This window comes from Nipponia nippon, unplaced genomic scaffold, assembly GCF_047370975.1.
Source record: "Nipponia nippon isolate SJK-2023a ecotype South Korea unplaced genomic scaffold, ASM4737097v1 scaffold_8, whole genome shotgun sequence".
Taxonomy (NCBI): Eukaryota; Metazoa; Chordata; class Aves; order Pelecaniformes; family Threskiornithidae; genus Nipponia; species Nipponia nippon.
In genome coordinates, this window is record NW_028262402.1 from 12,788,651 (window position 1) to 12,815,057 (window position 26,407).

Genomic DNA, 26,407 nt, shown 5'->3' on the forward strand with positions numbered 1-26,407 from the left:
AGTGTAAGTCTTATCTTTTTCTTTTAGGTTGACAGTTGCATTTTTCGCACTCTCTGGTCTGGATATGTTGGATTCCTTAGATGTGGTGAACAAAGATGATATAATAGAATGGATTTATTCCCTGCAGGTCCTTCCCACAGAAGACAGTGAGTGAGTTTTTAGTTTTTTTATTGATATTAACATCTTTACTTTTGCTTTTCACCTGGGGAATAGTGGATGGCTCTTGTTTCTTATAAAATACAAGGTTGACCTTCCTGAAGTGCTGTCCTGATAATTTCAGGTAGCGATGTCGAGCGAATCTTAAAAATAGATCCATCTAAAGTAATAAAGCTAGAAGTAGTGATTCATTTGTCTTTTTTATGTATACAAGGTGGAGCTATGAAATTAATTTGAAGATAAAGCAGTATAGAAAGAATAGTAACAAAGGTGCACCTTTAAGCATCTCAGAGGAATGTTTCACCTGGTTCTAAAAGAAATGCATGTTACAGAAGTACAAGTCTAAGAAATGATTGTATTGACTTCCACTAATTGTAGCTATGCCAGGAGCCACAGCTGTGGTTATTTGGAAAAGCTTTTGGAAAATGGGAGGTATAAGGTTAAGAAGCAAAAGGGACAAATGCAGTTCCTGCTTTAAAATGAAAAATCTGTTCCTTAGATCTGTGAAGGTTAAATTTACCCAGCTGTCCTTCAGATTGGAAGGTGCACAGCAGATCCAAGCTGGGGAGGGAGCACAGAGGCAGTGTCCCTTTCCCGGTGACTTGACAGAAGTCAGGGAGGTGCTGTTTCTGTGAGCAAGCAAGGTGGTATTGGCAGTTTTTTCTGTGGCAGTGCAGGTGAATGGCTAATAGCAGTAGAGGGGGTGGAAGGGAGGGAAATGTGGGTGAGGCACTGCTGCTTTATGACAGGAGGTGCTGGCATGTTAAGTGCTGGTGTGGGGATAGCTCCAGGCTGGTCTCTAGAGAAAAGGGAATTCCAGGTGCCTGTCTGTAAAACCATGAACATGCACTTTGTATGTTGGATGGTTGTAGAAAGTAAGTTGTGTGTTTCCTTGTAATATCTACTCTGATTATATACTACAAATTAGGTCTCTTCCCTAAAAGCAGTTTCATGAAATAAAAGCATTTTTATGAAGTAAGCATATGGAAGTCAAGATTGCTGATGCTTGATTTTTACGGTAATAAAAAGATCCTTTTTCTTATTCTGGAGACTTACAAACCATCAGATCCACTCCAGGCATTAGTTCTAATAGATTTGTTTTTTCTTGTGTTTTATTCCAGGACTGATTATAGGAAATTAGGGGTTTGGATCACATAATTATTCCCACAACGTTTTTACCATGAGAAGGTTCCTGTCCCTTAGCATTAAAAAAATGTTCCAGGGTGTACATGCTTTGTTTTTAGGAGCTGCTCACTTTCTGATCTTTATCCCAGTCTTCAGGAGTGTATTCTGAAAGAACAGTGAAGTTTGCAAGAGAGATTAGAGTAGGCATTGTTTGTTTGTTTGTCTTTGACAGTATGCAGTAATTTTCGGGGGGTGGGGGGAATCTAGCTAGCCAATGTTTGGAATAGGCCCATTGTCAAGAGCCACCTAGGGAGAGCAGTATACATCTCAGCAAGCAGATGTGGAGGCTGGCAGTCCAGGGCACAGCTGAGATGCACTTCTTCTTTTCCTAGCTATCATCCCATCATAAAACTACAAGAGCGTAGTTTTGGGGAGGGCGCTTTTGGCAGTGCATTCTGTGCTTTTAAGTAATAAATCTCTGCTTTTCACCAGAACAAACTTCCCTCCAGTCCTGTATTTTCGTATCGCATTGTAAAAACATTCTTACACTCTTACACTTTTGGTAATAACACTACTCTATCTGGTCACTTGACCCCTAAAACTTCAGCATTATTTTTATTCCATTTTTACTTCACCTAATGGACAATAGATGATGCAAAACATAAATGATACCAACAGCAGCAAGTTGGATATTGGATTACTAAATGTGCAGAAAGGAATGTATGCCCTCTTGTAATGCCTACTTCCAATAAAACGTATTGACTTTCTGTTTTTTAATCCTGCGTGTGTGCAATGTTTGTTAATTGGCAACCTCGCAGCACCAGAGCTCTGACTCCCTCTTTTGGCCTGTTCAAAGAAGTAGCTAAACTCTGGTAGGCTGCAGCAGTGAAGTTTGTAGTTTCAAAATGCTTGTGCATCTCTAGTTAAAGAGAATGGTTGCTACCTTGATGCATCAGAATCCTTCCAGGTAAAAAAACAAACAAACAAACCACCTTTACTCTGCTTTTAAAGAAACATTCTATTGCAGCTTTTTTTACATGCATGCTCATAAATCTCTTTGTGGAAAATTGATTTTTAAACATTTAAATTATAACACATCATTATTATGATACAGTTTCTGGAATGATGAATTCCAGTAATCTTGCCTTAAGTAACTGTATTGTACTTGATATCAGTCTTCATTAATTTTGGCTCTGGGACTGAAAACTTATTGGAAACTTACATTTTAAATTGGATTATATTTTTACAGAATTTTGTGGTTTGTTTCTGTTCGCGTCACTGGTTGAATTCCTAAAATGGGCAAAAAGAGAATTCCTGTAATTCTTATCAGAAAAACAAATTTCTTCACTGTTCATGTTTGTCCTTCCAGAAGTTTCATATCAGTAGCACTTCAGTTGATTTTTATCTGAAGCACTTTTTTAAGATGGCAAATTCAAATTATTTTGAGAACTATTGCTATCTTACGGTCATTTTTCCAATGGATGGGAGACAGAACAGTTGATGCTTTGCAAACTTAATATCTGTTTATATTTATCAGTAACCATTATATTAGGTATACTGACTGGGATAGAATTCATTTTTTCCATAGTAGCTGGTATGCTGCTGTGCTTTTGGTTTGGGACTAAAAGAGCGTTGGAAACACAGCGGTGTTTAGCTATTGCAGAGCGGGGCCTGCACAGCATCAAGGCTGTCGCTTTTTCCCCCTCTGAACTCCTTCTCCTCCAGCAAATACAGCCAGGGGGCACAGCCAGGACAGCTGACCCCGACTGACCTGGGGGATGCACCGTGGCATCTGACACCATGTTCAGCAGTAAAAGCTCGGGAAAAGGAGGAGAAAGGGGGTGATGTTTGTGGTTCTGGCATTTGTCCTCCTGAGTGACCCTTACGCGTGCTGAGGCCCTGGTTTCTGGGAGGCGGCTGAACACCTGCCTGGCTGATGGGAAGTAGTGAATGAATTCCTCCTTTGCTTTGCCTGTGCCCGCAGCTTTTGCTTCACCTGTCAGGCTGTCTCTGTCTCAATCCATGAGTCCTCTCCCCTTCTCTCTGTTTCTCGCCCTCCCACGGGAGGGGGAAGTGAGTGGGTGGCTGTGTGGGTGCTTAGCTGCTGGTCAGGGTCAACCCACCACAGCAGGGCATTACAGAACCTGGTAGAAAACTCAGAATTTGGTGTTCTAGAATACGTCTTAGATTCTTACAATGTACTGTGATAGCTTTAGGTAACATGTTTGTATTTACTGGTATGTGATATGTCTGATGGCTAATGAAAGCTTCAATTCAGAGGATTGTAGCCTTTGAAATTTTTATGTGAAACTAAAGCTCATGAATGCAAAGTGGTGAGATCTTTATCTCACTGAGTAAGAAAGCAAATATATATTCTGTGAGCCTAACTGAAATGCACTAAAGGAAGCTAAAGATTAAGGTCTGTCAGGATAGACTGTATTCTTCTGCAGGTTTTTTGTAGCTGTGATTCAAACAAATAATGTCCTTTAGGTACCATAATTTCCACACAAGTGTTTTAGAGATTGACTCAATACCAGTTCTAATTAGGAGGGAATGGCATGTCACACAGACACCTACCAACCTGAGCTGAATGCTTGGTCTCATTGCTGTTTTCTGCTTATTTAAAGGGCCCCTGTCGTCTGCAACTCTTGCAAAGTAGTTTGGCTTTATATTCTGTAGATTTTGGCCATTGTTACTTTTCCTTCACTTTTACTAAATGCTCTGCTTACGTGCATGGCTAATACGTGTGTTTGTTTGCGTGCTCGCTGCAGAAAGACCTCACTGTGTTTCCTTTTAGAAAGCAGTTGAAATCTTGGGGGGAAAAAACTTTTTTCTTTCTTTCATTTTGAGGAGGGTGGTGCTCTTTTACAAGCCTCATCAGAAATTATATGTATTTACACTAAGACATACTTTTTAAAGTGTTACTGAAATTGGAAAAGGGTTGACAAAAGACCCCTGTTTCAACTGCTTGTTCTTAAGATTCCTGTCATGTCAGAGCTTTACTGTTTTTCCTTTCATAAAGCAGCTCTGAGACAGGATTTCAAATTTATTTTAACTATCTTAAAGTGCAACTCTTAGCAGTGTATCCCAATTTCTTGCAGGTCACATTGAAAAACAGTTCAGCACTTTTGAAAGAGTGAATCCAGAGCTCTGTACTCAAGTAATCTAATTACAGACAGACAGTGGAGGCACACTCCTTGGCCATATTCATCCCCCATCCTCCCTCATAGCAACACTGGCACTTGTTTGACCCTGCTTGTGAGCTGATTTAGCTTGTTGAAGTGGCAGAAGAGCATGCATTTATTTATCTAACAGAAGGTCAGCTTTGTGTTGTGTTGGTGAGCTGTGTTGGCAGGGAGTGCTAGTGCCAGCCCAGTAAGGGAGAGGGAAGAAGATGGTACTTTTTGACAGCTGGATGCTTCACTGGCTTTGCTGTACTAAGAAATGGCACCAAAAGGAGAGCTGAGACATATTTCATTCATGGGTCTGAACACCCAGGACCCATGCGTAGCAGGCTGAAAACCATTACACTATATCAGGGACCTAAAACTTTCTTCTAAGTCTAAATTTAGATTTGTAGTAATGCTTCTTTCTTCTCTACTTGTGTGTCAGTACTGAAAAAAATGGATGAAATGTCATTGACTGGTTTTGAGATCATTGTTACATATGAGCTTTCTGATCGTGAGTTTCTTGAGCAGAAATATGAGTTTTCCTCCAACTTAACATTCTTTAAAGGCTACATTTCAAGTATTTATCTGGATGTATAATCGGCTTCCATTTTAGAGAATGCAAGTTTGCATTTTATGACATTCTAGTGCTTTGATTTATAAGAATAATTATTTTTTTAGCCCTAGTTCAGAAAGAATTGCTTATACTTACTTTTATCTGGGTGTACTGACTGTGTCAGCCTACGTTAAGGCTGTGAATATTTTTTTTTTATATGAAGATCTTAATGATGTATGCAAACTTGCTTCTGTACTTAGCAAAATGAGAAAAGCCTTGGAACCATAGGAACGCATAGGTAACCTGAAAGGGGAAGAAATAGTGGTAGAAGTTACCAGTCTTGCCATGCAAGACAAAGCATAAAAGATAAATAACAAAAATGTCCTGTCTGTAAGAAAAGAGCTCCCAGGATAAGCTGTCTGTGGTCATCACTCAGGGTTGCGTTACATGTCTTAAGGACTTTCTGGCCTACGCACACGTAAGCAACGTGGTTTTCTTCACGGGAAAGTCTCAGCTCTTGATTTTAGTGTGGAGTCTTTTGGTTTGGGAAAAGGGTCAGTTTTCTTTCAGTTCTGTTGTCAAATGTTAAAAGTTTTTCCAGGTGTGTTTTGTTCCGCTTGCAATAGTCATGCAGTGATTGATTAAACTTTTATTACTTTTATCTCTGTCTTAAGCTCTTTCACAAAGTGGTTAAATACGCTTAACTCTGAAAGTGAACGCTAGGTGGTACCATTTCATAACTGCAGTTGTACTTGATGCTTCAGTGGACTATGCTGTAGCTGAACTGGTCATTCCAGCAATTTTTTACAAGGGACATAAACTATGATCATATCCTTTTAATTAGGCCATGCTTAATTTCTAATTCTATTTCTGATTCTGACAGGCTTGACAAGATTCTGACAGTTTGTGGTTCAGGAAGGTAGGCAAGAGTTTGATTAGCACTACTAAGCTATTACCTAAGATAAGAAGTACAAGTACTTTGCAATAAAATAGCAAAACCAACTTCACAGAAGATGAGGTGATGTGCATAAACTGAAAGACAGTGGTTTTTTCCCTAATTCCCCTTTGGTTCCCATTTGGTTTTGAACTTGTATGTTCCCAGCAAGCTAAAAAAAAATTTGAGACATGACGTCGATATGGCAGAGTCATCTGGTTAGATATGATCTGTTTTCACTTCCTGTTTTAACACTTCCTTTGTCAGCTCAGCGTTCTATTTTTTAATTCAAGAATTGTAACTAGAAATCTAGAAATTCACTTGTAATGCTGAAGGTCTAGGAAGCATCTATTACATGCACATTAATGACAAAGTTGTTTGGAGGAGCAGATAAAATTCCCTTTAAAGATTTATGCAGTAGTAAGGGCATTGAAGAGCCATGCTGTTCTTCTGTTTCTCCTAGGAGCCAGTGTATAAAGTCTAGGATGAGAGATCAGAAGTCACTGACATAAAGAGTCAAAATAGATTTTAAATCAATGATAGCAATACAGTTAAAAATCCAGCAGTTTGAAATTACCAATGCTGGGTTTTAGTTGGTAGCAGTTTATAGTACAGGAAAAGTTTTAGAATACTACACAAAAATTGAACAGCTAAAGGGAGTAGATCCTGTTTTCATTCATGTATTTTATTTTTAATCTCTCTTTTTTTTATAGTAGCTGTCAAGTGGGAAGCCAGAGTGACCCACTAACAGCGCACTGCACTTGGGTTTCATGCTGCCATTTCTACCTTGGTAATGAATTATCAGCTACAGTCTAAAAGGCCAGTGATGGGAATCAGTCTTTCTGGGATGAATCCTTCCATCTAGCAACTAGCAGCTGTGTTCTGTTTGACTTCAGAGCTGTCCTAATTATAGCACATTTTCATTTGCAGCAGGCCAGAACACTTGTGTGCTAGGAGGCTAGCAACTGTTTTACCATGTTGAAGTACTTAGACTTATAAAAGCTTATAGTTTAAACATTGCATACATGCAGAATGTATTTAAAATTAGAAGCTAATGTGCTGATAAATGACAGCAGAACTGGTAGACCACATTGTGAAGTGATGTGGATTTTAGGACTTTAAGCTTTGTAACTATTCTCCTTTGGTTAGTCTGGTGCAATTTTCCCTAATCTCCATGCGGATTTCTAGATTAAAGGCTGAAGAAGTGGAAAAAAAAAACAGAAGAGAGAATTTAAGAACTCCCAAGTGCTGTTGAACTGTGGCACTCATTAAGCTTTTACTTTCAGAGACTGAGGAGTAAAGTAATTGAGTTTTTGCCATGCAGAAGCAGATTTGAGCTCTGCAAACCTGTACTTAGCTCTAGACAGCGTGTGGCGTACACTTCTGTATGCTGGATGCTCAGGTACTGTGACACTTTTAAAACAAATCATACTGAATCACTAACAGAAATGGTTGATAGCTGCAAAGTTCTTGTACCTGTGTTTTGGGTGAGAGAAAAATGGCTCCAATTAAGAATTTGTCTTTCACATCGTTTTAACTATTTCATTCTGACAGTATTGAGTTGGATCAGTGCTAGCTTAAAACTGCAAACAGTTTGTTTGTCCTTGTACATGTTGCAAAGTATCTTAAAACAGTTCTGCTTGGGAACAGACGGTATTACCAGGCAGGAATCCAGGGAGGAAAAAAAATCTGTTAGCTCTGGGCACTTTTCCAGGGGAGCAATTGCGGTGTGGGTTTTTTGGGGGCTTTTTTGGGAGCACAGAAGACAATTCTGTGTTGATATGAACACTATATTTCCACCAAATCAAAAAAATCTGTTGCTTTGTAATTACAGCAGGATCAAGTTTACTTGTGGTTTTCATTGTTTTGGTTTTTTAATTAATCACAGTAATAACAAACTGAGGTTGGGAACATACTGAAAGACACATGCAAACTCTAGTAATGCTATGAATAGTGTTGAACTAACAGGTCTGGATCTTGACTAGAGAATTATGGTTTATAGTGAGTGTTTCAGCAACGCAAGTTAGTTGAGTCTGTATTTTTTTATCTTTTCCAGGGTCAAACTTGGATCGCTGTGGATTCAGAGGCTCTTCATATTTAGGGATGCCGTTCAATCCCTCCAAGGTCAGTTAAGTGTGCATGTGAAATATTTTCAATTAGGCAATAAATGATCTTGTGTCTTTTTTTGTATTAACTGCATAATTACAGAATATCTGGAAGGCAGGGATTTTTGCACTGTTAATACACTAAAATGCTTGCAGAGCTTTTAAGAAGCACGCATAGGAAACATACTAAAATGGTACTGCTTGAGTTTCTAGGACATGAAATTGATGTGCAAATTGTGGCTTGTCTCAGTGCACTTTCCCACTTCTCTGATCTGTTACTGAAGTAGGGAAACATCTCTAACTCAAGAACTATCACCTGGTAAAGAAGGGCAGAATAATTGTGTTAAGTGGTGCAGCGCACACTCTTCTTCGGTGTTCCTCTTCCCGTAATGAAACGTGCGTATTTGGTTGCACCTGCTATCCACTCAAACATAGGCAAGGCTCTGCTCATCCCAGTTTGTCATGACCATAAGAGAGGATGCTTTGAAACCCGTGGAACTGAGGTTCAAGAGAGTTAAAGCTGTATACGAAAAAAAAGTGCCCTTAATATAAGAGAGAAAGGAGGTTAGCAGAGGCTGCTAAAGATGGTACAGAAGGTCTGATATGGTTGGAAGGGGGAAGTAGAGGCCAGTGTGCAGGAAGGACTGTGAAAAAAGTACAGTAGTTCTGTGCTGCATTTGAGAGTAAAGAGTCAAATCTCGCTAAAATCTAAAAAAGCACTAAATTATCACCAAGTATTTGATTTTTGTAGTGGACAGATAGCCAGGTTTTAAATAGAAATGAATGAATGAACTTGGGATCTGAAATTGAAAGCAAGGATGGACATCTGATACACTAATGACTGTAGTTGAGTGTAAAAATGCTTGAACTAACTTGAGTGTGAAGGTAGTACAGCAGCCTGTTTTGTTTGGCCTTATTTAATCTTAACAGCATAACTTTATGCTTCTGAATAACTTATGGGAATGGAGTAACAACTGCATATGCCTCTTTGCATAGCAAGTCAGCCAAGTACTCATAGCAGTAATATTCAGGGGTTGCACTTTCTAACAAGGGTAAAATAATTGTGAAGAGGATTTTTTACATCTCTACACTGGGTGCTACAGCAGCATGCGATAGGCAGGGTAATTTGTCTCTTGGTTTGCTTTGGTATTTATCCTGTTTTACACTGCAGATGGTGTCTGCACTGAGCTCGGACTGTAGTAACAAGATGAATTCATCATCTGTTTTAATTGCAATTAACCTCAGTGGCAATCCAACCACCCGCTGAGCTTGAAGGAAAAAAGGAAAACTTCTGCTTAAAACCTAAAACAATTTGGTGACTTACGGGGATACTTTGTTAAAAGTAAAGTTTAAAGACAAAATAGTAGATTATAATTTCAGTATAGTTGTATAAGAAAAAGACTGGTTTCACTCAGAAGGAAGATGGTTGTCTTTGATAACAGTCACCTAAAGAAGTTGAGGTTGTCATGCTATTATTGTGGCATAACAGCATTATAAAATGAATAAAGACACAATTTTACCAAACAGAGATAATTAAAATGTATCAGTCATGTTTCCTCAAAGGTTTGGGTCAGTGCCATGTGGTGTAGTACATTACATCAGTGCATGCTTTTGAGAGCCTTTTTCAAATCCTTCCCAGTGTATAAAGCTTCAAGAGTGAGTTCTGGATATAGTTCTGAGATCTTGTTAAGGTCCCTGAAGACAAAAAGTCCATAAGATTGGCAAAGCATCATTATCCCTTCCCAGTACTTTCTGGTCTTTTAATTTAACTCTCAACTTCCAATAGTACATGCTTCATACTTAAATATTCTCTTTTCAGGTAATGTGTTGCGACCCATCAGTGTCTCCTAATGTGTTAGCCAATCTGCAGAAGGGACAAAGGGGTGGAATCATGTAACCTGTGAAAATTGGCTACAAGGTCATTATCTCTAGAAAACTGTTTGCAGATGGATGTGCTTTTTCTTCAAGCATTGCAATACTTTCTTCATTGCATCTGCATTAGAGGGATCAGATCTGCTTGATTTGTTGGCGTACAAAGCTTTAAAGTCTTTCCAGCACTGTTGCCCTGAAGTGTTCTAAAATAACTCAGAAAAAGAAAGACTTGGAAGTCCACTGCGGTGACTTTGAATTATGTTTAAAGTCTTGTCATTTTTCTTTATTCATAATTTAAAAATGTTCTATTAAATCTATGTCTTGAAAAATAATTTTTGAAAAAGCCTGTAAGCATTTTGGATTTGCATTGACAGTTACTATTTATTACATCCCACTACAGTGATTTCATTCTTGAACTCTGAGAAAGTGCCATACTGAAGGTCACCAAGTCTCTTCTGTCACTAGGGACCCTTCAAAATAATAGAAAAAAGCAAGGGATATGTTAGAATTTCCAACTTTACTAAATGTTATCAGGATAGCTCGTTTGGTTTTGGTTTGGGGGTTGCTTTTTCTAGCTGTTCCCCTTTCAGTGTTTGATGATAATGTCTATGCAGCTGTCCTGGTTTCAGCTGGGATAGAGTTAATTTTCGTCTTGGTAGCGGTATGGGGCTGTGGTTTGGGTTTAGGATGAGAACAATGTCGATGATACACTGATGCTTTGGTTCTTGCTAAGTAGTGCTTAGTGTTGCTAAATAGGTGCTAAGTGGCGCTCACACCGGTCAAGGACTTTTCAGCTTCCCCTGCTCTGCCGGGTGCACAAGAAGCTGGGAGGGGGCACAGCCAGGGGGGCTGACCCAAACTGGCCCAAGGGCTATTCCATACCGTATGACGTCATGCTCAGTATATAAGCTGGGAGAAGAAGAAGGAAGGGGGCGACATTGGGTATGATGGCGTTTGTCTTCCCAAGTAACCGTTACGCGTGATGGAGCCCTGCTTTCCTGGGGACGGCTGAACACCTGCCTGCCGATGGAAAGTAGTGAATAAATTCCTCGCTTTGCTTTGTTTGTGTGCACGGTTTTTGCTTTGCCTATTTAACTGTTCTGATTTATTTTACTTCAATTATTAAACTGTTCTTATCTCAGCCCACGAGTTTTCTCCCTTTTACTCTTCCGATTCTCACCCCCATCCCACTGGTGGGGAGTGAGCGAGCGGCTGCGTGGTGCTTAGTTGCTGGCTGGGGTTAAACCACGACAGCAGCTCTTTGGGACTGTAGCAAAAATGAAGCAAAACCATATCCACTTGACCAAATCACCACACACGGTTTTTACAAGCCTTAAGTGTCTTAACTGTAAACGAAGGCTGAGAGTGCTGCTTCCATCACTGCATTTATACATGAATCGTTTAAAATTAGATAACAATTACCTTCTGAAATTGCTCCAGGTTCTGCAGTCTCTCTGATTTGGTGTTATTGGAGTTTAAACTAGCTTTTTAATTTAGGGGTGAACAAGAGTTTCAGATAGGCCTAGGTCTTTTTAATCTCTTTAAAGTGTTACAAATCAAGTTTTAGGGGCTAGATTGAAAGCCAATACCTGGAACTTTTATGTAAGATTGCGGTAAATAACATATGCTTTCACGTGGGAAATAAAGATCTATTTTGTGTTCCTGACACAACATTGTATTTTTTTCCAGGCTGAAACAATCCACGTTTGTAACACTGATGCCAAGTGTGAGAAGAAAGTTTTTCGGAAGTAGAACTCTGCCTGTGTAGGAGTATGTTTAGTAGCATTCCTTATTAGTGTTTGGAGAGATGTTGCCCATGCTTTTGCAGCAGAGGGAGTTTCTTAGCCGTATCTGCAGTGGTCAGCAGGAATTGCTGGTGACGATGACTTACGTTTAAATAGCTGTTCTGGATAATGTGGTAGGGAACATTATCATGTCATTGAACCAGACTTAAATGTTTGAAAGCTTCTCCTCACCTTGCATCTTTAAGTGTCAATTCTTTTAAGGAAGGCCCAGATTGTGGAGACGATGGAGCAGAACTGTTCTACTCCATCGCTGAGATCCATGTTAATCTGTTTCCTGCATGACCCACAAACTGTAATTATTGCAAAAGGTGAAGTGTATAGAGAGAAGAGGACCTGGCCATATCCCCATTGTTGTCTTCTCAGAGTATGTCTGCACCAGTGTATTAGTTCAGGCAGCAGAGAGCACTTCATAAGAGCAGTTTAAGGTGCTTGCTCCAAAAGAGTGAGATACACAAACTGAGCTCCTTTTAAATGAAACTGAACCAGAAGAATGAACTTCTCCATTAGTGGGCCATTAGTCCATGGAGCCAGACTACAGCTGGCATGAATTTTGAAATGCATCTAGTGTGGGTACCGGTACCGCAACACCTACTGTTCTGCCCTCCAGACCCACTCATGTTGCATTACCCCTTCATGTAGACATAACCTTACTGGATTAAGTGTATTTCTTCTGGTTGTTTAGTCTAAGTGTTTAACAATCCATCCACAGTTTAACAGCTTTCTTGTTGCTGGTTTTTGAGACATAACTTCTGCCATTCTTAAAGTAACTTCGTTCTGTTTATCTCTGTGTCCTTGGCTCATGAAGCTCACAGTTTGAGGTGGTGGCAGCAGTGGTGTTTTTGTGCTTAGGCTGACAGTTTGCTTAGTTGCTGCTGTTGCTTTAGTCTGCGGTGTCTATGAGGCAGAAACAGTTATATTTCACTGAAAGTAGGCTTTGTTCATAATACAGAACTTAAAAAGGAACTTCTTTTTACCAAGCTTGAAGATGCCAGTTAAAAATCAGGTGCTTTGACTATGGTGTCTTTGATAAATTTGGGACAAATTTCTACAGAAGATCTGAATTACTTTGTCTTTCATAGTAGAGGCAGTCTACCAACACTTCCTCCCAGCCATGCAAATTTTAGAGGTATTAGCAGTTACCTCACAAAACCTTTGAGACCTGCTGTAATCTCTTGCATTTGGAGAAGTCCTGCTGTGTGATAACAAATTGTCACAGGGTCAGTTTCTACAAATTTTATGAATTCTCAATTTTATGCAAAGTATTGTTTTCTTGTGTGGCTTGGTTTTATTTTTGTCTGAAATGTCCAATTGTTCTGATTGTTGTCCCCTCCAAGACATCCTGTTACTTGGGCTCAGGGCCCAAGTTGTTGCGTTTGTGTGTGAAATATATATTGGTGTGCGTAGGTACAACATAAAATTTGATAAGTAGTATCACAATGAGCTTGAAATAATTACATGGAACCTAAAAGATAAAGTGAATGCCAGTATACTTAAAATTTGAACAATTATGGTTAGTGGACAGAATATATTCTTCTTCTGTTATTCTTTTGTTGAATAAGTATATCTGGTTTGTTTGGGGGGGTTTTGTTTGGTTTTGTTTGTTTTTTTTAAACCACATGTCGTGAACAAAGATCTGTTAGAGTCTCAAAAGCTTCCGAAATCCTACAGTAATTACACATACAAAATGTCATGTTGGCCTCTATGAGTATGCCTTGTAGTAATTCCTGTATGATCTCATATTTGATTCTGATCCTTCTGTGTTTAATTTAATTTCATTGAAATACTGGCTATATTTGTTGGGAATTTTGGCCCTAAACCAAATGTTCTCAAGACATTGGCTGCGTACCAGTATGTTGGACCCTCTGTCACTTCCACTGGCTTTTTTAGTAATTACATATCAAGATATCTAGCAGTATGCTAACTTATTGTGTAAAGAATTTAACTACTTGCCACATGATAATCCTGTGATATAAGAGAACTATTAGTAGTAAAGGTAGTTGTGTGACCTACAAGCAGCTGTTCTTGAATGCTGAGACCATCTCCCTGATTCCCCACACAATGATGTTTCAAAATCATGTACCACAGTCTTTTCTGCATTACTTGTACCTAAACATTTGTTTGATGTTCAAGGACAGAAGCAGATGGCAGTGCTAATTTAGCTGTGAACTTCATGATTGTATGTACAGGCAGCAGACATTATTGTTTGCTTTATATGCATCATATAAGCATAGTTTGTGCTCTTTATTAAAACTACCAGACTTGAAAAATTTTATACAGCTCTGGTGTTGCTGAAACCCTGTGTTTGGAAAAGCAGTGTGCTACCCCTACCTGTTGAAGTGCTTGCATAGGAAAGGAGGTACAGATAGAATTTTTACATTGTCCACATACTCTAGTGATTGATACAATTTGTTTGGGGAGGGTGATATTGTTTTGTTTCATGAGCATACAGTATACATGCTTATAACACTTTGTCTGCAGCCTGTTTTTACTGCAGTGGTTAATTGTGTAACAAAAATACTAAGATACAGAATCCACTAAAAAATAAGGGCCTGGTTGTTTAAACATGTTTGTAGGCTACCAAAGCTTTACAGACAATGTGGAAGTAGCATGTGTATAGAAAAGTACAATGAAAAAAAAAATATCTTGTGAAGCAGTAATTTTCAGTTGCTTTATGTAGACACTGTGAAAAATTGTCACTTGAGGGAGAATGTTGTTTGAGAGCTATAGATGCCTTAGAAAATTTCCTGAATATGCAGGCATGTTTGTAGTAGTTAGAACAGTTGGGTAGAGTTTTCATAAATACAATTTTAAAAAGCAAGTCTGAATATCCTTAGAGTTAACCTTTCTTGCTTAGTGAATGTTGTCTTCCTCTGGAAATAATATTTGCAAATGTAAAGTCAATCTCTTCCACTATATCTATTACTGTTCAGTTATCCCTGGTGTCAGTATTGATTTGGAGGTGAAGTACCTATACAAGTGTGTAAACAGCAGTGGTGAATAGTTAAAATTGATTCGCAGGCTCCGGCATTTTCAGTGTATTTGTGTGAAATGAGCAGAGGCATCTTCTGCACTTCCCCTGCTCTACGTTATTCCAAGTAGGAAGAAATCAAGTGTTCTCTCATTCCAGTTTAACTTCAATGATATAGATGTTTGGAAACTTTGTTTTCTTTGCAGTTGCTGATGGGAACTGCTGGGACATTTTGTAAGCAGTTGGTCCTAGTATCAGAGAACCTTCCCAGATATTTTTTATCAACTGGTGTGTGTCTTGTATTTCATTTGACAAAATATGTGAGAAGCTTTAGCTACAGAGCTGGGACATTGAGAATCCTTTAGGGCAAGAACGAGTTCAAATTTGGCTTTTTAGAAGAGAGACTTGCTTTGCTTAAAAATAAATTAATCAGTTAGATTAAACTGAATACTTCTCTGGGTCAGGGCAAATTTGTATGACCCTATATGTCTGGATTTTTGGAACAGTATTTTATACTTTAAATAAGTTGATGCATCACAAGGGTTAAGCTGCTTATAATAAAACTTTTAAGGAGAAATTATTCTGAAAAGAAAATTTTTGGTTCTGTTAGATTTAAAATGCTTAAAATTGGTATGATAGTCCAAGTTATTCCTTCTGGGATTAGAGCCTGTCATCCACTCAAGTTAGAAAAACATGTTTCATGACTGCAGTAGCTTTTTCTAAGCTGTCTGAGGGCACAGCTGTCCCCCATCTGTGGGGTGCCCCATGGGGAAGTCTGTCTGGGACTGGTGCACCTCTCCTACAAGGAAAGGCTGAGAGAGCTGTGAATGCTCAGCCTGCGGAAGAGAAGGCTCAAGAGGATCTCATCAAATGTATATAAATACCTGAAGGAGGGTGCAAAGAGGACGGAGCCCGGCTCTTTTCAGTGGAGCCCAGTGACGGGACCAGAGGCAATGGGCACACACTCACTCCGTGCTCAATCCCTTGTTCCCCTTCTCTGTTGGGTAGCTAGAGCTTTTTCAGTGCTGCTGCAGCCACTTTCACCTTGTTTTCACCCTCCTTTTCCCAACTGTGTTTGATTCCCTAGTGTGAGAACAGTCCCTCGTGGTCTAGTGAGTAATAAATATTTTTCTCCCAGTTTCTTATTAGAAGCAAAGCTTTCTGGCTTTGGAAATAAGCGTGACGTGCCGGAAAAATACCGATTACACATAACATAATCTTAAATTTGGTTTTATACTGCTTTTTACGTATGTTTTTAGGATGTTGCAAAATAAAATTGGCAACTGACTAGGCAATAATGCTAGTAAAAATATTATTTTTAAACTTGCTTTTCTCTACTAGTCAATATTGAAATAGCCTTTATCCTGTTTAAAATAGTTGTCTTCCAGTTGCTCCAAATTGAACTATCCAGAGTATCCAAAGTCATCTTGTTACATGTGATTTCTGTTTTCATGAAGTGGTACAGTCCAGGATATGCCTATAAAATATGAGAAGGAAAAATAATAATTTTAGCACACCTGTATCAATACTTCGCCCATTATTGTGATTTGTATTTAAATCTCATTTTAGCTTCTCAGTTGACATTATTTGCTATGTAAATACTTTGTTTAAGCTCTGATTATTGTTTTAGAATAGAGATCAAAGTAGATGAGAGGCTAATTTGGTATTGCTTCAATTGATAGATTACTAAAAATCCCTCACACTGAGGGATCATTAGATTGTAAAATCTTTGTTGAAGGGACCTCCAGAGGCTTGGCTGTTTAGCAGTGCTACCCAGCTGCCAGGAAGCTGATGCCCAGTGGTGTGTCAGGATAAACTTAAGTACAGTTGAGCATATCCCATCTTTTTGCTTAGCTCTTGCATAAATATCACTCTTGGCAAAGCTTTTTTCCAAAACTTCCTACTGACCAACTGTTTACATGGCTAGCAGAGCTCTGTGGTAGCTTAGTTTGATTAGAAAAGCTGAGTGGGATACCTTCAGTTTAACCATAATGAATGAAGGGAAAAGAATTTTGTTTACCTCTTAATTTTTTTTTTTTTTTTTTAAATCAACACTTGACTGTAATGTAAGGTCTTACGATATTTCAATATTTTTATTTTTTCCCCCTTTTTTTCTAGGGTCCAGGTATATCTCATCCCTATGACAGTGGGCACATAGCAATGACTTACACAGGTCTGTCATGTCTGGTTATTCTTGGAGATGATTTAAGTCGAGTAGATAAAGATGCTGTACTGGCAGGACTGAGAGCTCTCCAGCTGGAGGATGGAAGGTAAAAGCTATTTTATATTCTACGACTGTCTGGAAGGTTAATAGAAAACCCAGATGTGGAATGAAACATTACAAACATGTTTTTTATGAAAGTAGCTGCATAATCTTTTCTTTCTATTAGAAAATACTTTGGTGGGTAATTGATATCAGTCATAGAACACATGCCAGTTTACAGGACGAAACAGCACTTTGTGTATAGATTTGCTTTCGTATTGGAGAATGACAGCGTTTGCTTGCAACTGTCGATACTTACTACTGGAAAGTTAATGTATTGGTTTATGTCTTGGGGACAGTAGTTTTTCTGCTCTGTCCTTCAGATAAGTGAGGCTTTCTGTGTTTGTATTCTCTGTTTTTTGCAGGGCCCTGGAACGCTACTATGATGATGTTTACTCTGCTTTGTGGGAGGATGGGCTTTATTTAGTTTTGAGATGTTCAAGATATCAATATACAGGATGCATTAGCCTATATATTACTTGTAATAGGAGTATAATATTACTAAACTTCTTTGAGAGATCTGTCCTTTTTGCATGCATTCTTTACTAGATGGTATATACCTTTTGATCTACTTATGTTGGTGGGAATTTTTGTTTGTTTTTTTTTAATGCAGGCCGAAGCTAGTAGCTAATGAAAACTTCTACTACTGCACATGATCTGTCTATGTTTTACTGAATGTCATTTTTGAAAGAGTACTGCAGAGTTACAGAAATGTTGTTCCTGAAGGAATTATCTTTCACTTCACAATGAAATTTTTGTCACCTTTTGAGTTAAGAAAGCTTTTGTTTTGGTCAAATGGCTGTGTGTTGCCTAGACATCATCTGTAATTAAAACTTTTTTTTTGTAACACAACTATAAAAATGCAGTGTTACATGTGTTTTTAGAAAGAAAAAACAAACACAAAAGTCCAGAATGTTCAGAATGTAAGCAGTGAACATGAACTATATGATATACGTTTTTCTGTTATTAATAACAACAGACTGACCTTAATGGGCCAAGTCCTAATGTATGTATACAGATACATATGCATGCATTTGTTGATCTGCTGTAGTTTGCAGTTTCTTCAAGCATGTGGAGGTGCCTGTTCCATTGCTCCAAACATTCCTACTATACGTCGGACCATTTTTGTTTTTAAAGTATATCTGAAAGGAAGGAGTTGCTCCCAACCCACTAGCATCTTGAAGTGGTTACTTGTCATCTTGCCTGATCACAGTAGTAAGCTACATGTTTGTATCATTTGTGGTTTTAATGTACAGACTGATAACTCTTACACATGATCCTGTGTTTTGTATTTCCTGCTGAAGAGTGCCAGCTAGCCCCTATAGGGAAAGGAGAGTGCTTTGCACTGGCATCAAATTGTTACTTCGGCAGGAGTCAATTTCTAGTGTGACAGACATTTTCATACCTATGAAAACCACTTTTACTGCCCCAAAGGGGGAGGATGTGTGAAGGCCAGAACTTGAACTAACATCTTGTCCAGATGGAAACAGCAAGTGAGCTCAGTGAGGGAAAGAGACATTTTTCTGGTGTTACTTTAGTGTAAGTATGCTAGTCTCAGTGAATAAAAGACAGGTGTGAAGAAACAAACACTTCAACAAAACAAAAAACCATTTTGTTTTTAAATTATATTGTTTCTTTTTACATTATGAATAAATGTGTGTATTTTAATTTCTACCTTACCTTAGCTGAATGTGATTTCAAATATCTGGATAACATTCAGGTCAGTTGTCACCTGAGGATCGGGAGAGATTGTAAACTGCAGTACTGGCACATGTTAAGAAGTGTCGTGGTTTCCCAGAATGTCCTGCGCCATATCCAGAGTTCATCCCTGTCTGAGCTCCAGAGAGCAGGGCCTGGCACCACTGGGGTTAAGAGAGATGAAAGTATCTCCAAGGAAATGTTGGAGGCTTTTCTGTGCAGGAAGATAATCGGGTGCATACTTGAATTGTGGGGTTAAAGAGGGAGTGTCATAGTGGTGATAGTCATGCTTAAAAGACTGTCTTTAAAGTCAGAAGTACCTTTCTTTTTTTTTTTTTTTTTAGAAGAGATTTGTCAGGAGGACTAACCAAAATATTCTGTTGTGCTGGCTTCTTGCAAATGGTTGTCATCAAAATTTACTAACTAGCTCTTTGAACCAAATGGAGGCTTGTCAGGCAGCCAGTCACAGAATCCATCTTCATTTTAAGGGTCTCTGAGAGAGCACAGGATTGTACCTAGATAACCCAGATATGACAACTTTAAAATGTGTGTATAGTGTGGAAAGATTGTAGCCATAAGAAATCAAAAACTGGATTGAAAGTAATTTTCACCATTTGTATTAGAAACAGTAGTAAAAACAGTCACATTTATACATACATGGGAAACTGATCCTGAAGTTGCAGGCAGGAAAGAAAGACTTGTGAGCTATTAAGGTTCCTAGGAAGGTAAAGAATTCTGCCCAAAACAGTAAATGCTAAAATGGTAACTCATACATCAGTATATACTGTGATAGGTGAAAGACTGTAAGCATTAACATCTTTGAATAAGTAAAGACCAGTGTCATTACATTGCTGGAAATAAAGTCACCCAGGCCCCTAAATGTTAATAGTTCTGTTGATTTTGCTTGGCTTAGTTAGAATCACATCTTCTAAAAAGAATATCTAGCATAGCTTTGGGTTGTATTTATGTGAATACTGTAAATAGAAGTAACTAATTTTTAAAGGAAAAATTATGCAGTTCCTTGAACTGCTTTTCGTATTTTCTGATGTAACAGGCTATACAGTGTATAATGACAGAAACGTTTCTTTCAGTTTCTGTGCAGTGCTGGAAGGAAGTGAGAATGATATGAGGTTTGTGTACTGTGCTTCCTGCATCTGCTACATGCTCGATAACTGGTCAGGCATGGATATGAAAAAAGCAATAGACTACATTAGAAGAAGTATGGTGAGTATTTGCAAAGTGTTTACTACATTTTAAAGTTACTAGCTTTATTTCTTAACTATGTCTAAAAATCTCTCCATCCAAATTGAAATATTATGGTAATTTCTTTCTTTTCTGTTCCTACTTTAGCGAGTTGAAAATGAAAAAGCACATTGTTTTTTTGCATTTGTATATTCATTGTAATGCATGTACTAGCAGGATAAAATTATGTGGTGTGTTTGTTCACTGCAAATTAAATCTGACTGTTTTTCTTCAGAACTCGAAAGCAAGTTTTTGTAAACTGGGGCCTGATGTTCCTATAACTTAGAAAAAGTGCATAAATAAAGCACTGCATCAACAGAATTCTCACATTTCAATGAGCTGTAGTCCTGCTTTTTAAATTATATACAGAATCAAAGGAAGAACTAACTATTGATATCAGTTCAAGCTTAATAAGTGTTTCCAGTCATGCACTTCATTATTTTTTTATTAGATATTTGGAATGAAGGAAAAATATTAGCATATATGCGTATTTTTCTGTGTTTGTGCAAGCTGTCTTCATATTTGGTTGGAGCAAAAGAGTTTTCAGGTTTTTTTCATGATGTTTTATTAGTTTAATTGAGTTTCATTTCCCAATAATAAAATAAATGTTTTTCAAAGAAGCTGAGTAAGCTTGAAAACGACAGTTCTCTGAATGTGAGTAAACATACATAGTAAACTCTTCAGTCCACAAAAAAGAGCCAAATTTATGATGACGTACAACTGGTTCTAAACCAGTATGTTTTAGTAGTTGCTGTGAGCAGTGAAATTGTAACATTTAAGTGAGAAACAAGTCTAAAAAAGACTTAATCTACTGGTTCAGACCAAATTGGTTTTTATTTTTTGTTTAGTTTTTAAGGAGGTAGTTAGATGCATAAGCATTTCTTACTGTGCATCACAAGCAGCTTTCTGGTACACTGCCATAGATGGATTAGGAACATAACTTTCTTCATATGTTCTTTTTCAAAAAATTTAAAATCAGTCTAATTCATACATTGTGCATTCACGACATTAGCCTGCATACTGGAATTGAGAGTATGAACAAGACTTTATACTATCACACTTACATTGCTTTTAATGCCTTTTCATATGTTTCTGCCCCCAACACCCCTCAGCAGGACAGGGGAGAGAATAGGAAGAGCAAAAGCAAGAAAACTCATGGATCAAGGTAAAGACAGTAGCTAAGTGAAGAAAAGAGAAAAAAAACAAGTGATGCAAAGGCAGTCAGTCCTTCAGCACCTCCCACAAGCAGACTGATGCCCAGCCAGTCTCCAGGCATTAGCCACCTTGGAAGACACCTCCCTCCTCCCCACTCCTTCTTCTGCTGCCGCAGTTTTATTGCTGAGCGTGAGGTTACAACATATGGAATATCCTTTTGGCCAGTTGGGTTCAGCTGTACTGACTGTGTCCCCTCCCAGCTTCTTCCCCACCTGCAGCCTACTTGCTAGGGTGTGGTGAAGTGGGAAAAAAGAAAAAGCCTTGATGCTGTGCCTGGTGCTGATAGTCCATCCAACATCTGTCCCCTAAAGCCCATGTCTCCCCCCGCTTCTGGCAGGTCAGCCCACAAGCCCCTGAGATTCGTTGTCCCACTCCAGTTTCTCGTACTCAGACAGCCTGCCTTACCCACCAGCTATTTGGGCCTAAAGTTTGCTAGCATTCACATATGCACACACTCGAAATAGCTAGTGCGTGTCCGCAGGCGACAGTTAAAAACAGAATTTAATAAATGTTGGACTGACTGAGGTGATCAAGGGCAGGGCTCAGTCATACAAGTGTACGGACCAGCAGTCTGTTCACACTCTACTAGCACCTTTTATCCCCTTTTTCCTCTCTGTTTTCCCTTGCTTGTTCCTCTCCATTCTGCTTTGATCTTTCCCTTTCTCACCATTGGTCCTTTCCCTAGCCATCCCATAAGTTGTGCACACCCCTGCAATCCCCAGGAAACACCCCATAACACATTTTATACAATCCCAGAATTTTCTTCCCCTGCATCCTCTAAGAACCCCTGTACCCCAGTAGTTAGTAGCCTTCTTTAATTAACATGATTTTCCAGGGTGAGAATATCCCTGCTGAACCCTCTCGGTGAGTTCCACCCAGGGACGATGATTTATCCGTTCCCCTTTCACAGACCAAGGGAGCAGCCGAGTCAGGGTGCTCACTTTTCACTGACTAGATCAGGAGAATTCCTCCTCTGATCCTTGCTGGACCTTTGTGTTTACTGAGGTTAGCCTTCAATCAGATAGCTTAGCAGAGCTACAATAGGGGAATCGTGTACTAAGAACAGAGAACAAAACCAAAGAGCAAAATCCTCATTGTGTTATTCTATACATCACATCAACTGTTAGTTAGCATTTTGTACACTTGAGTGCAGTTTTGGTCCCAAAGGGTATGTTGGAACTGGGAAGGGTACAAAGAAAGTTGAGTTGAATTGTCAGAGGTATGAATCAGCTTGTGTAAAAGGAACATTTAATATACTAAGACTCTTCATTCTGGAAATGAGATGGTTAAGTGGAGTGTGACAGGTATGTAAAATAATAAGTGGCACTGAAAAGATGAAGTGAGCAGGGAGCCATTATTTCTTTCTAAGACAAGAACTAGAGAGCATCATATGAGGCTATTGGTAGAGCAGGCACGTGGTGATTTTTTGAAAGTTTGGAGCTTTGAAATGGCACTGGAGATCTACTGTCTGCAGTGATCTTGAACCAAATTTATAGTTTGCTTCTAGAGCCTTAGCGTTAATCCTTGTACCTACAAATTCCAATTATTCCATATTTCCTACTGGGAAAATTGACACCACTTCTTAAAAAAAAAAAAAAAAAAAAAAAAAAAAAGAAAAAAATTGAAGCCTGAACAGAGCAAGACCTCTTGGAAGGGCTCATAGTAATACTTCAGTTGACCTTTACTTCAGTGAAGTAAAACCAGAGTCTGGGCATGGCTGAAGTCCAGAGACACTGTGGGTTATCATGAGGACTGTGTCTTTTCCTGGCTAGCTCAGAGAGTAACTCAAAGAGATCCTGTAAGTAGTGTTCTATAGGCAGCAGTCATCTGAGCATATGCTAATATGTAGCAAAAGATGTTATATTTTTGTCCAGGTTTACTGTGAATTGGTAGATGAACTATACACTGTGTTCAGTAGGACTTCTTTTTTAAAAGTGTTGCTGTACTGTTAATTTGCTACGGAGTTGTTATACACATGTACTCTAGTTTTGTCTGGGTTTTCTGGGTGTGCAGTGTTTGATCAGACCAGGATTTCAATGCACTAACACAGTTGCAAAGTGTCTGGCACTTCTAGGCGAATACACAAAATCTTTGCATCCTGCTTGGTCACATCATGGAGTTGCAGATGTGTCTGAAGAAGTCTCAAACATTCAGGGAGTAGCCCTTTGTGAAAATCATTTCACAGTGGTGACTGTTCCTTCTTCTCATTCATCTCTTTCCATGACCCTCCTTGCGATGTATTCCAATTCAATTACCTATCACATGAACCAAGTATTTCTTAAAATGTGTTTCTTAAATAAATACAATGAATGTGAAATGTGTATCCAAGAATGGTAGCGTAATTTCTCCTGTTAAGATATTGTAGATAGTGCTAAAAATAACCTATATATATTACGATTCAAAGTACATTCTATTTGAGATTAATTCGTTATTCCTTGTGTAACTGACTATACGGTGAATATTGCTATAGACTTTCTTGCAAATGGTTATTCCTGTTTTGCTACAAAGTTACCTCGTTCTGGTACTTCCATTAATTATAAAACAAAAAAGTTTTCGTTGCTTGGTAGTAAACTGCTGTGACAGAAAAGTATGGTTTTGATTTACTATCATATGTCATCGTTTACACAGAGATGAAGGAGGTGATGGTTCAGAACTTTTTTTCCAGTTACTCAAGTTGGCGTGCATGTGAAGTGCAACTAATCTGGATGTAGAGTAACATGACTGGTTAAACAGTAATCTTTGTAATAAGCTTCTGGATATTTTAGCTTATTCTTTGGATTTTATTCTCTTTAGTGATGCAGTATAAGAATTGTGGCAGGTATATTTCAATACAGCTAAAGGAGGGTTTGTATAGTTAGCCATGTCAAGAACAGCAGAAGATTGTAACATGAAACAATGATGTTGCTTTATTCAGAAAAGTAACTATGTTAAAAAGAACTGAATCTTCGTACAGAATGGATAGCCCTCTTGTTATCACTTGACTAAAAAGCGTTTACACAATACTGATCACAAAAGTAAAAGTGGATCAGTTTTATCATAGGTAAAATCATCAGGTTCCAGTCACACAATTTTTGTCAGCATAGGTTGATTTTTGGCTTTCCCATTCAAAAGTCAGATCTATCACTAATCAAAAAACAACAGACACTAAGATGCTGAAATTTTGAGTGACTTCCACAGACTCTGAAATACTGCTTTTTTGCAGCATCGCTTGGTTTGCTGCAAATTTGTTTTTTAAGTAGAGACATTGCAAGAATCTTTTAAGTATAGCATCTGCTTTTTCTACTGTAGTAGTCTGCTTGAAATGCAGGTATATGAGTCTGTTGATATAACTAAGCTGGCTGTGAAACTTTCAGACTGTGAAGCAAAGATTGTACCGAACTGGATTTGCACATTTCCTAAGAATAGTATTTAATTATGCAGTTTTCACGTTGCAGTAGCCTAGAGGCTCTTTTGCATATAATTTCCTGGGTCTTTTCAAAAGGACAAAGAAACAAAAATATTTCCCCAGTTCTTTAACGTAAACAAGTCCCCAAAGAGCAGCTGCTGTCTGTAAATAAATAGGCACCAGTCAGCCAAAGGTCAGCTATTGTCTATTAAAATTTCAAGCTAATTGTACAGCCCAACATAGTACACTGTCTGGGATGCACGCTTAACAGCTTTTCTCCAGAGCTAATTACTTTGTCATACATAAAGCAAACCACCTCCTCTTACAATTGCTGTTTGTAGAGTTAATTAGCTTTGCCAGCATAGCTTTGCTAATCAGCTTGCCTTTGCTTAGCAATTAATGGGTCTGTGGAGTGTGGTAGCACATTTGCACTGCGTTCTCAAAAGGCAGTGCCAAGAGTTTACACTGTGTGTTTTAACATTCAGATGTTCATAGGAACTGACTGGTTCAAACTTTAGAAGGTCAAGGTGCAGCTTGAAGTTGTGTGTATCAGATGTTAGCCTTTTTAGTTGCTTCAACCAGTCATTAATTGAGCAGTTAATACAGAAGTGTAATTTAACTTCAAAAGTTAAACTTCATTTTTGTTCCTACTAAACAGTTTGGTATTTGTCCAGTGATAATTTATTAAGTATTCTATGAACTCCTGTAAAATAAACATGTTCCATTTTATGAATAACTTACTGTGATCTCTTGTTTCTTATCATGCAAAATGATCTAATGAATTTTTAGGGAAGAAAGATTGTTATTCCTACATACACAGTATCATCTGCTACTAGATTGCTTGTGACAGACCTGTACTATAATATTCTTGGTGCTTTGTTTATCAGACTCAAGTTTCTCCTTTTTCTTTCACTTAACAAAGTGATTTTTCAGCATTGTTAAGGTATTTTTTAACAATAATATTTTATAGGGCAGGTTAAATTTCATGCAATAGTGTGCTTTATTATGTTGTCACTTCTTGTTTCCTCCCCACCTCCTTCTGTCTTTGTTTTTTTAAAGCCTGATGTTCTTGCTCCTTACTAAAGCATTTCTGGTACTTGAGTGTTGTACACAGAGTAGTACCTTGCATTTTGCGTTTTTGTATGTAAACCAGCTTTAGGGTTAGAGACAGATTTAATTTATCCAGTTAATTTTGTTTGGAATTACATATCCATTTTCTCTTTTTATAAAGACAAAATTTTTTTTTTTCTTTAATGGTTATCTGCATCACACACTTTCCCTTTTTGGCAAAGACATGTTTACCCATTTTCAGACTTTTAACATACGTCACAACTAAAATGAACTCCATGAAAGTCATAAAAGCTGCCTGTATTGAAACAACTCTGATCTGTTAACTGTTTTGTGCTAAGAGCTTTTGGAGGCATAGGTTCAGAATTTATTCGTGTTAGATGGTGGTTATGGTCTGATGATAATTTTTCTAGTAAACTGAGAAATTGCAATGTCTGTGAAAGTGATGTGGTTCTAAAGTAACTGGTTTGTGGGTTTTTTTCCTTTAGTCTTACGATAACGGCCTGGCACAGGGAGCTGGACTGGAATCTCATGGTAAGAAGGTTAATATGTTCTATGCCTGTTTTTAAGACTGGGATTGAAAATGCTGTAAGAGGTGCAGGGTATGTCATGCCTTTCCTTCTTTTCTGATTTTAAGGAAGTGGGATGAGGAGGAGCAAATCTAAAACATGCCTCAGAATATCATCTGTCTTCTTCCCTTAGTTCCAGCTTAATATCAGACCAGATGGGCTCTTGATATATCAACTCCATTAATCTTACCTCATGAATGTTTTGTTGAAAGGTCTTGGCAGTAATTCTTGTTTCTTGCTGACAGAGCAAACTTTTTCCACATGTACCAGTGCTACTCT

The 26,407-nt window shown here is 38.3% G+C and overlaps 1 protein-coding gene across 1 annotated transcript in view; it reads left to right on the top strand.

The window, feature by feature from the left end:
- The window catches only part of PGGT1B (protein geranylgeranyltransferase type I subunit beta), a 39,775-nt gene that overhangs the window by 5,743 nt on the left and 7,625 nt on the right, over positions 1 to 26,407 (top strand). The window contains 5 exon segments of the mRNA XM_087741939.1: positions 28 to 146; positions 7,995 to 8,062; positions 16,807 to 16,958; positions 19,741 to 19,873; positions 26,048 to 26,093. Of these exon segments, the coding sequence (XP_087598065.1) occupies positions 28 to 146; positions 7,995 to 8,062; positions 16,807 to 16,958; positions 19,741 to 19,873; positions 26,048 to 26,093 (518 nt within the window).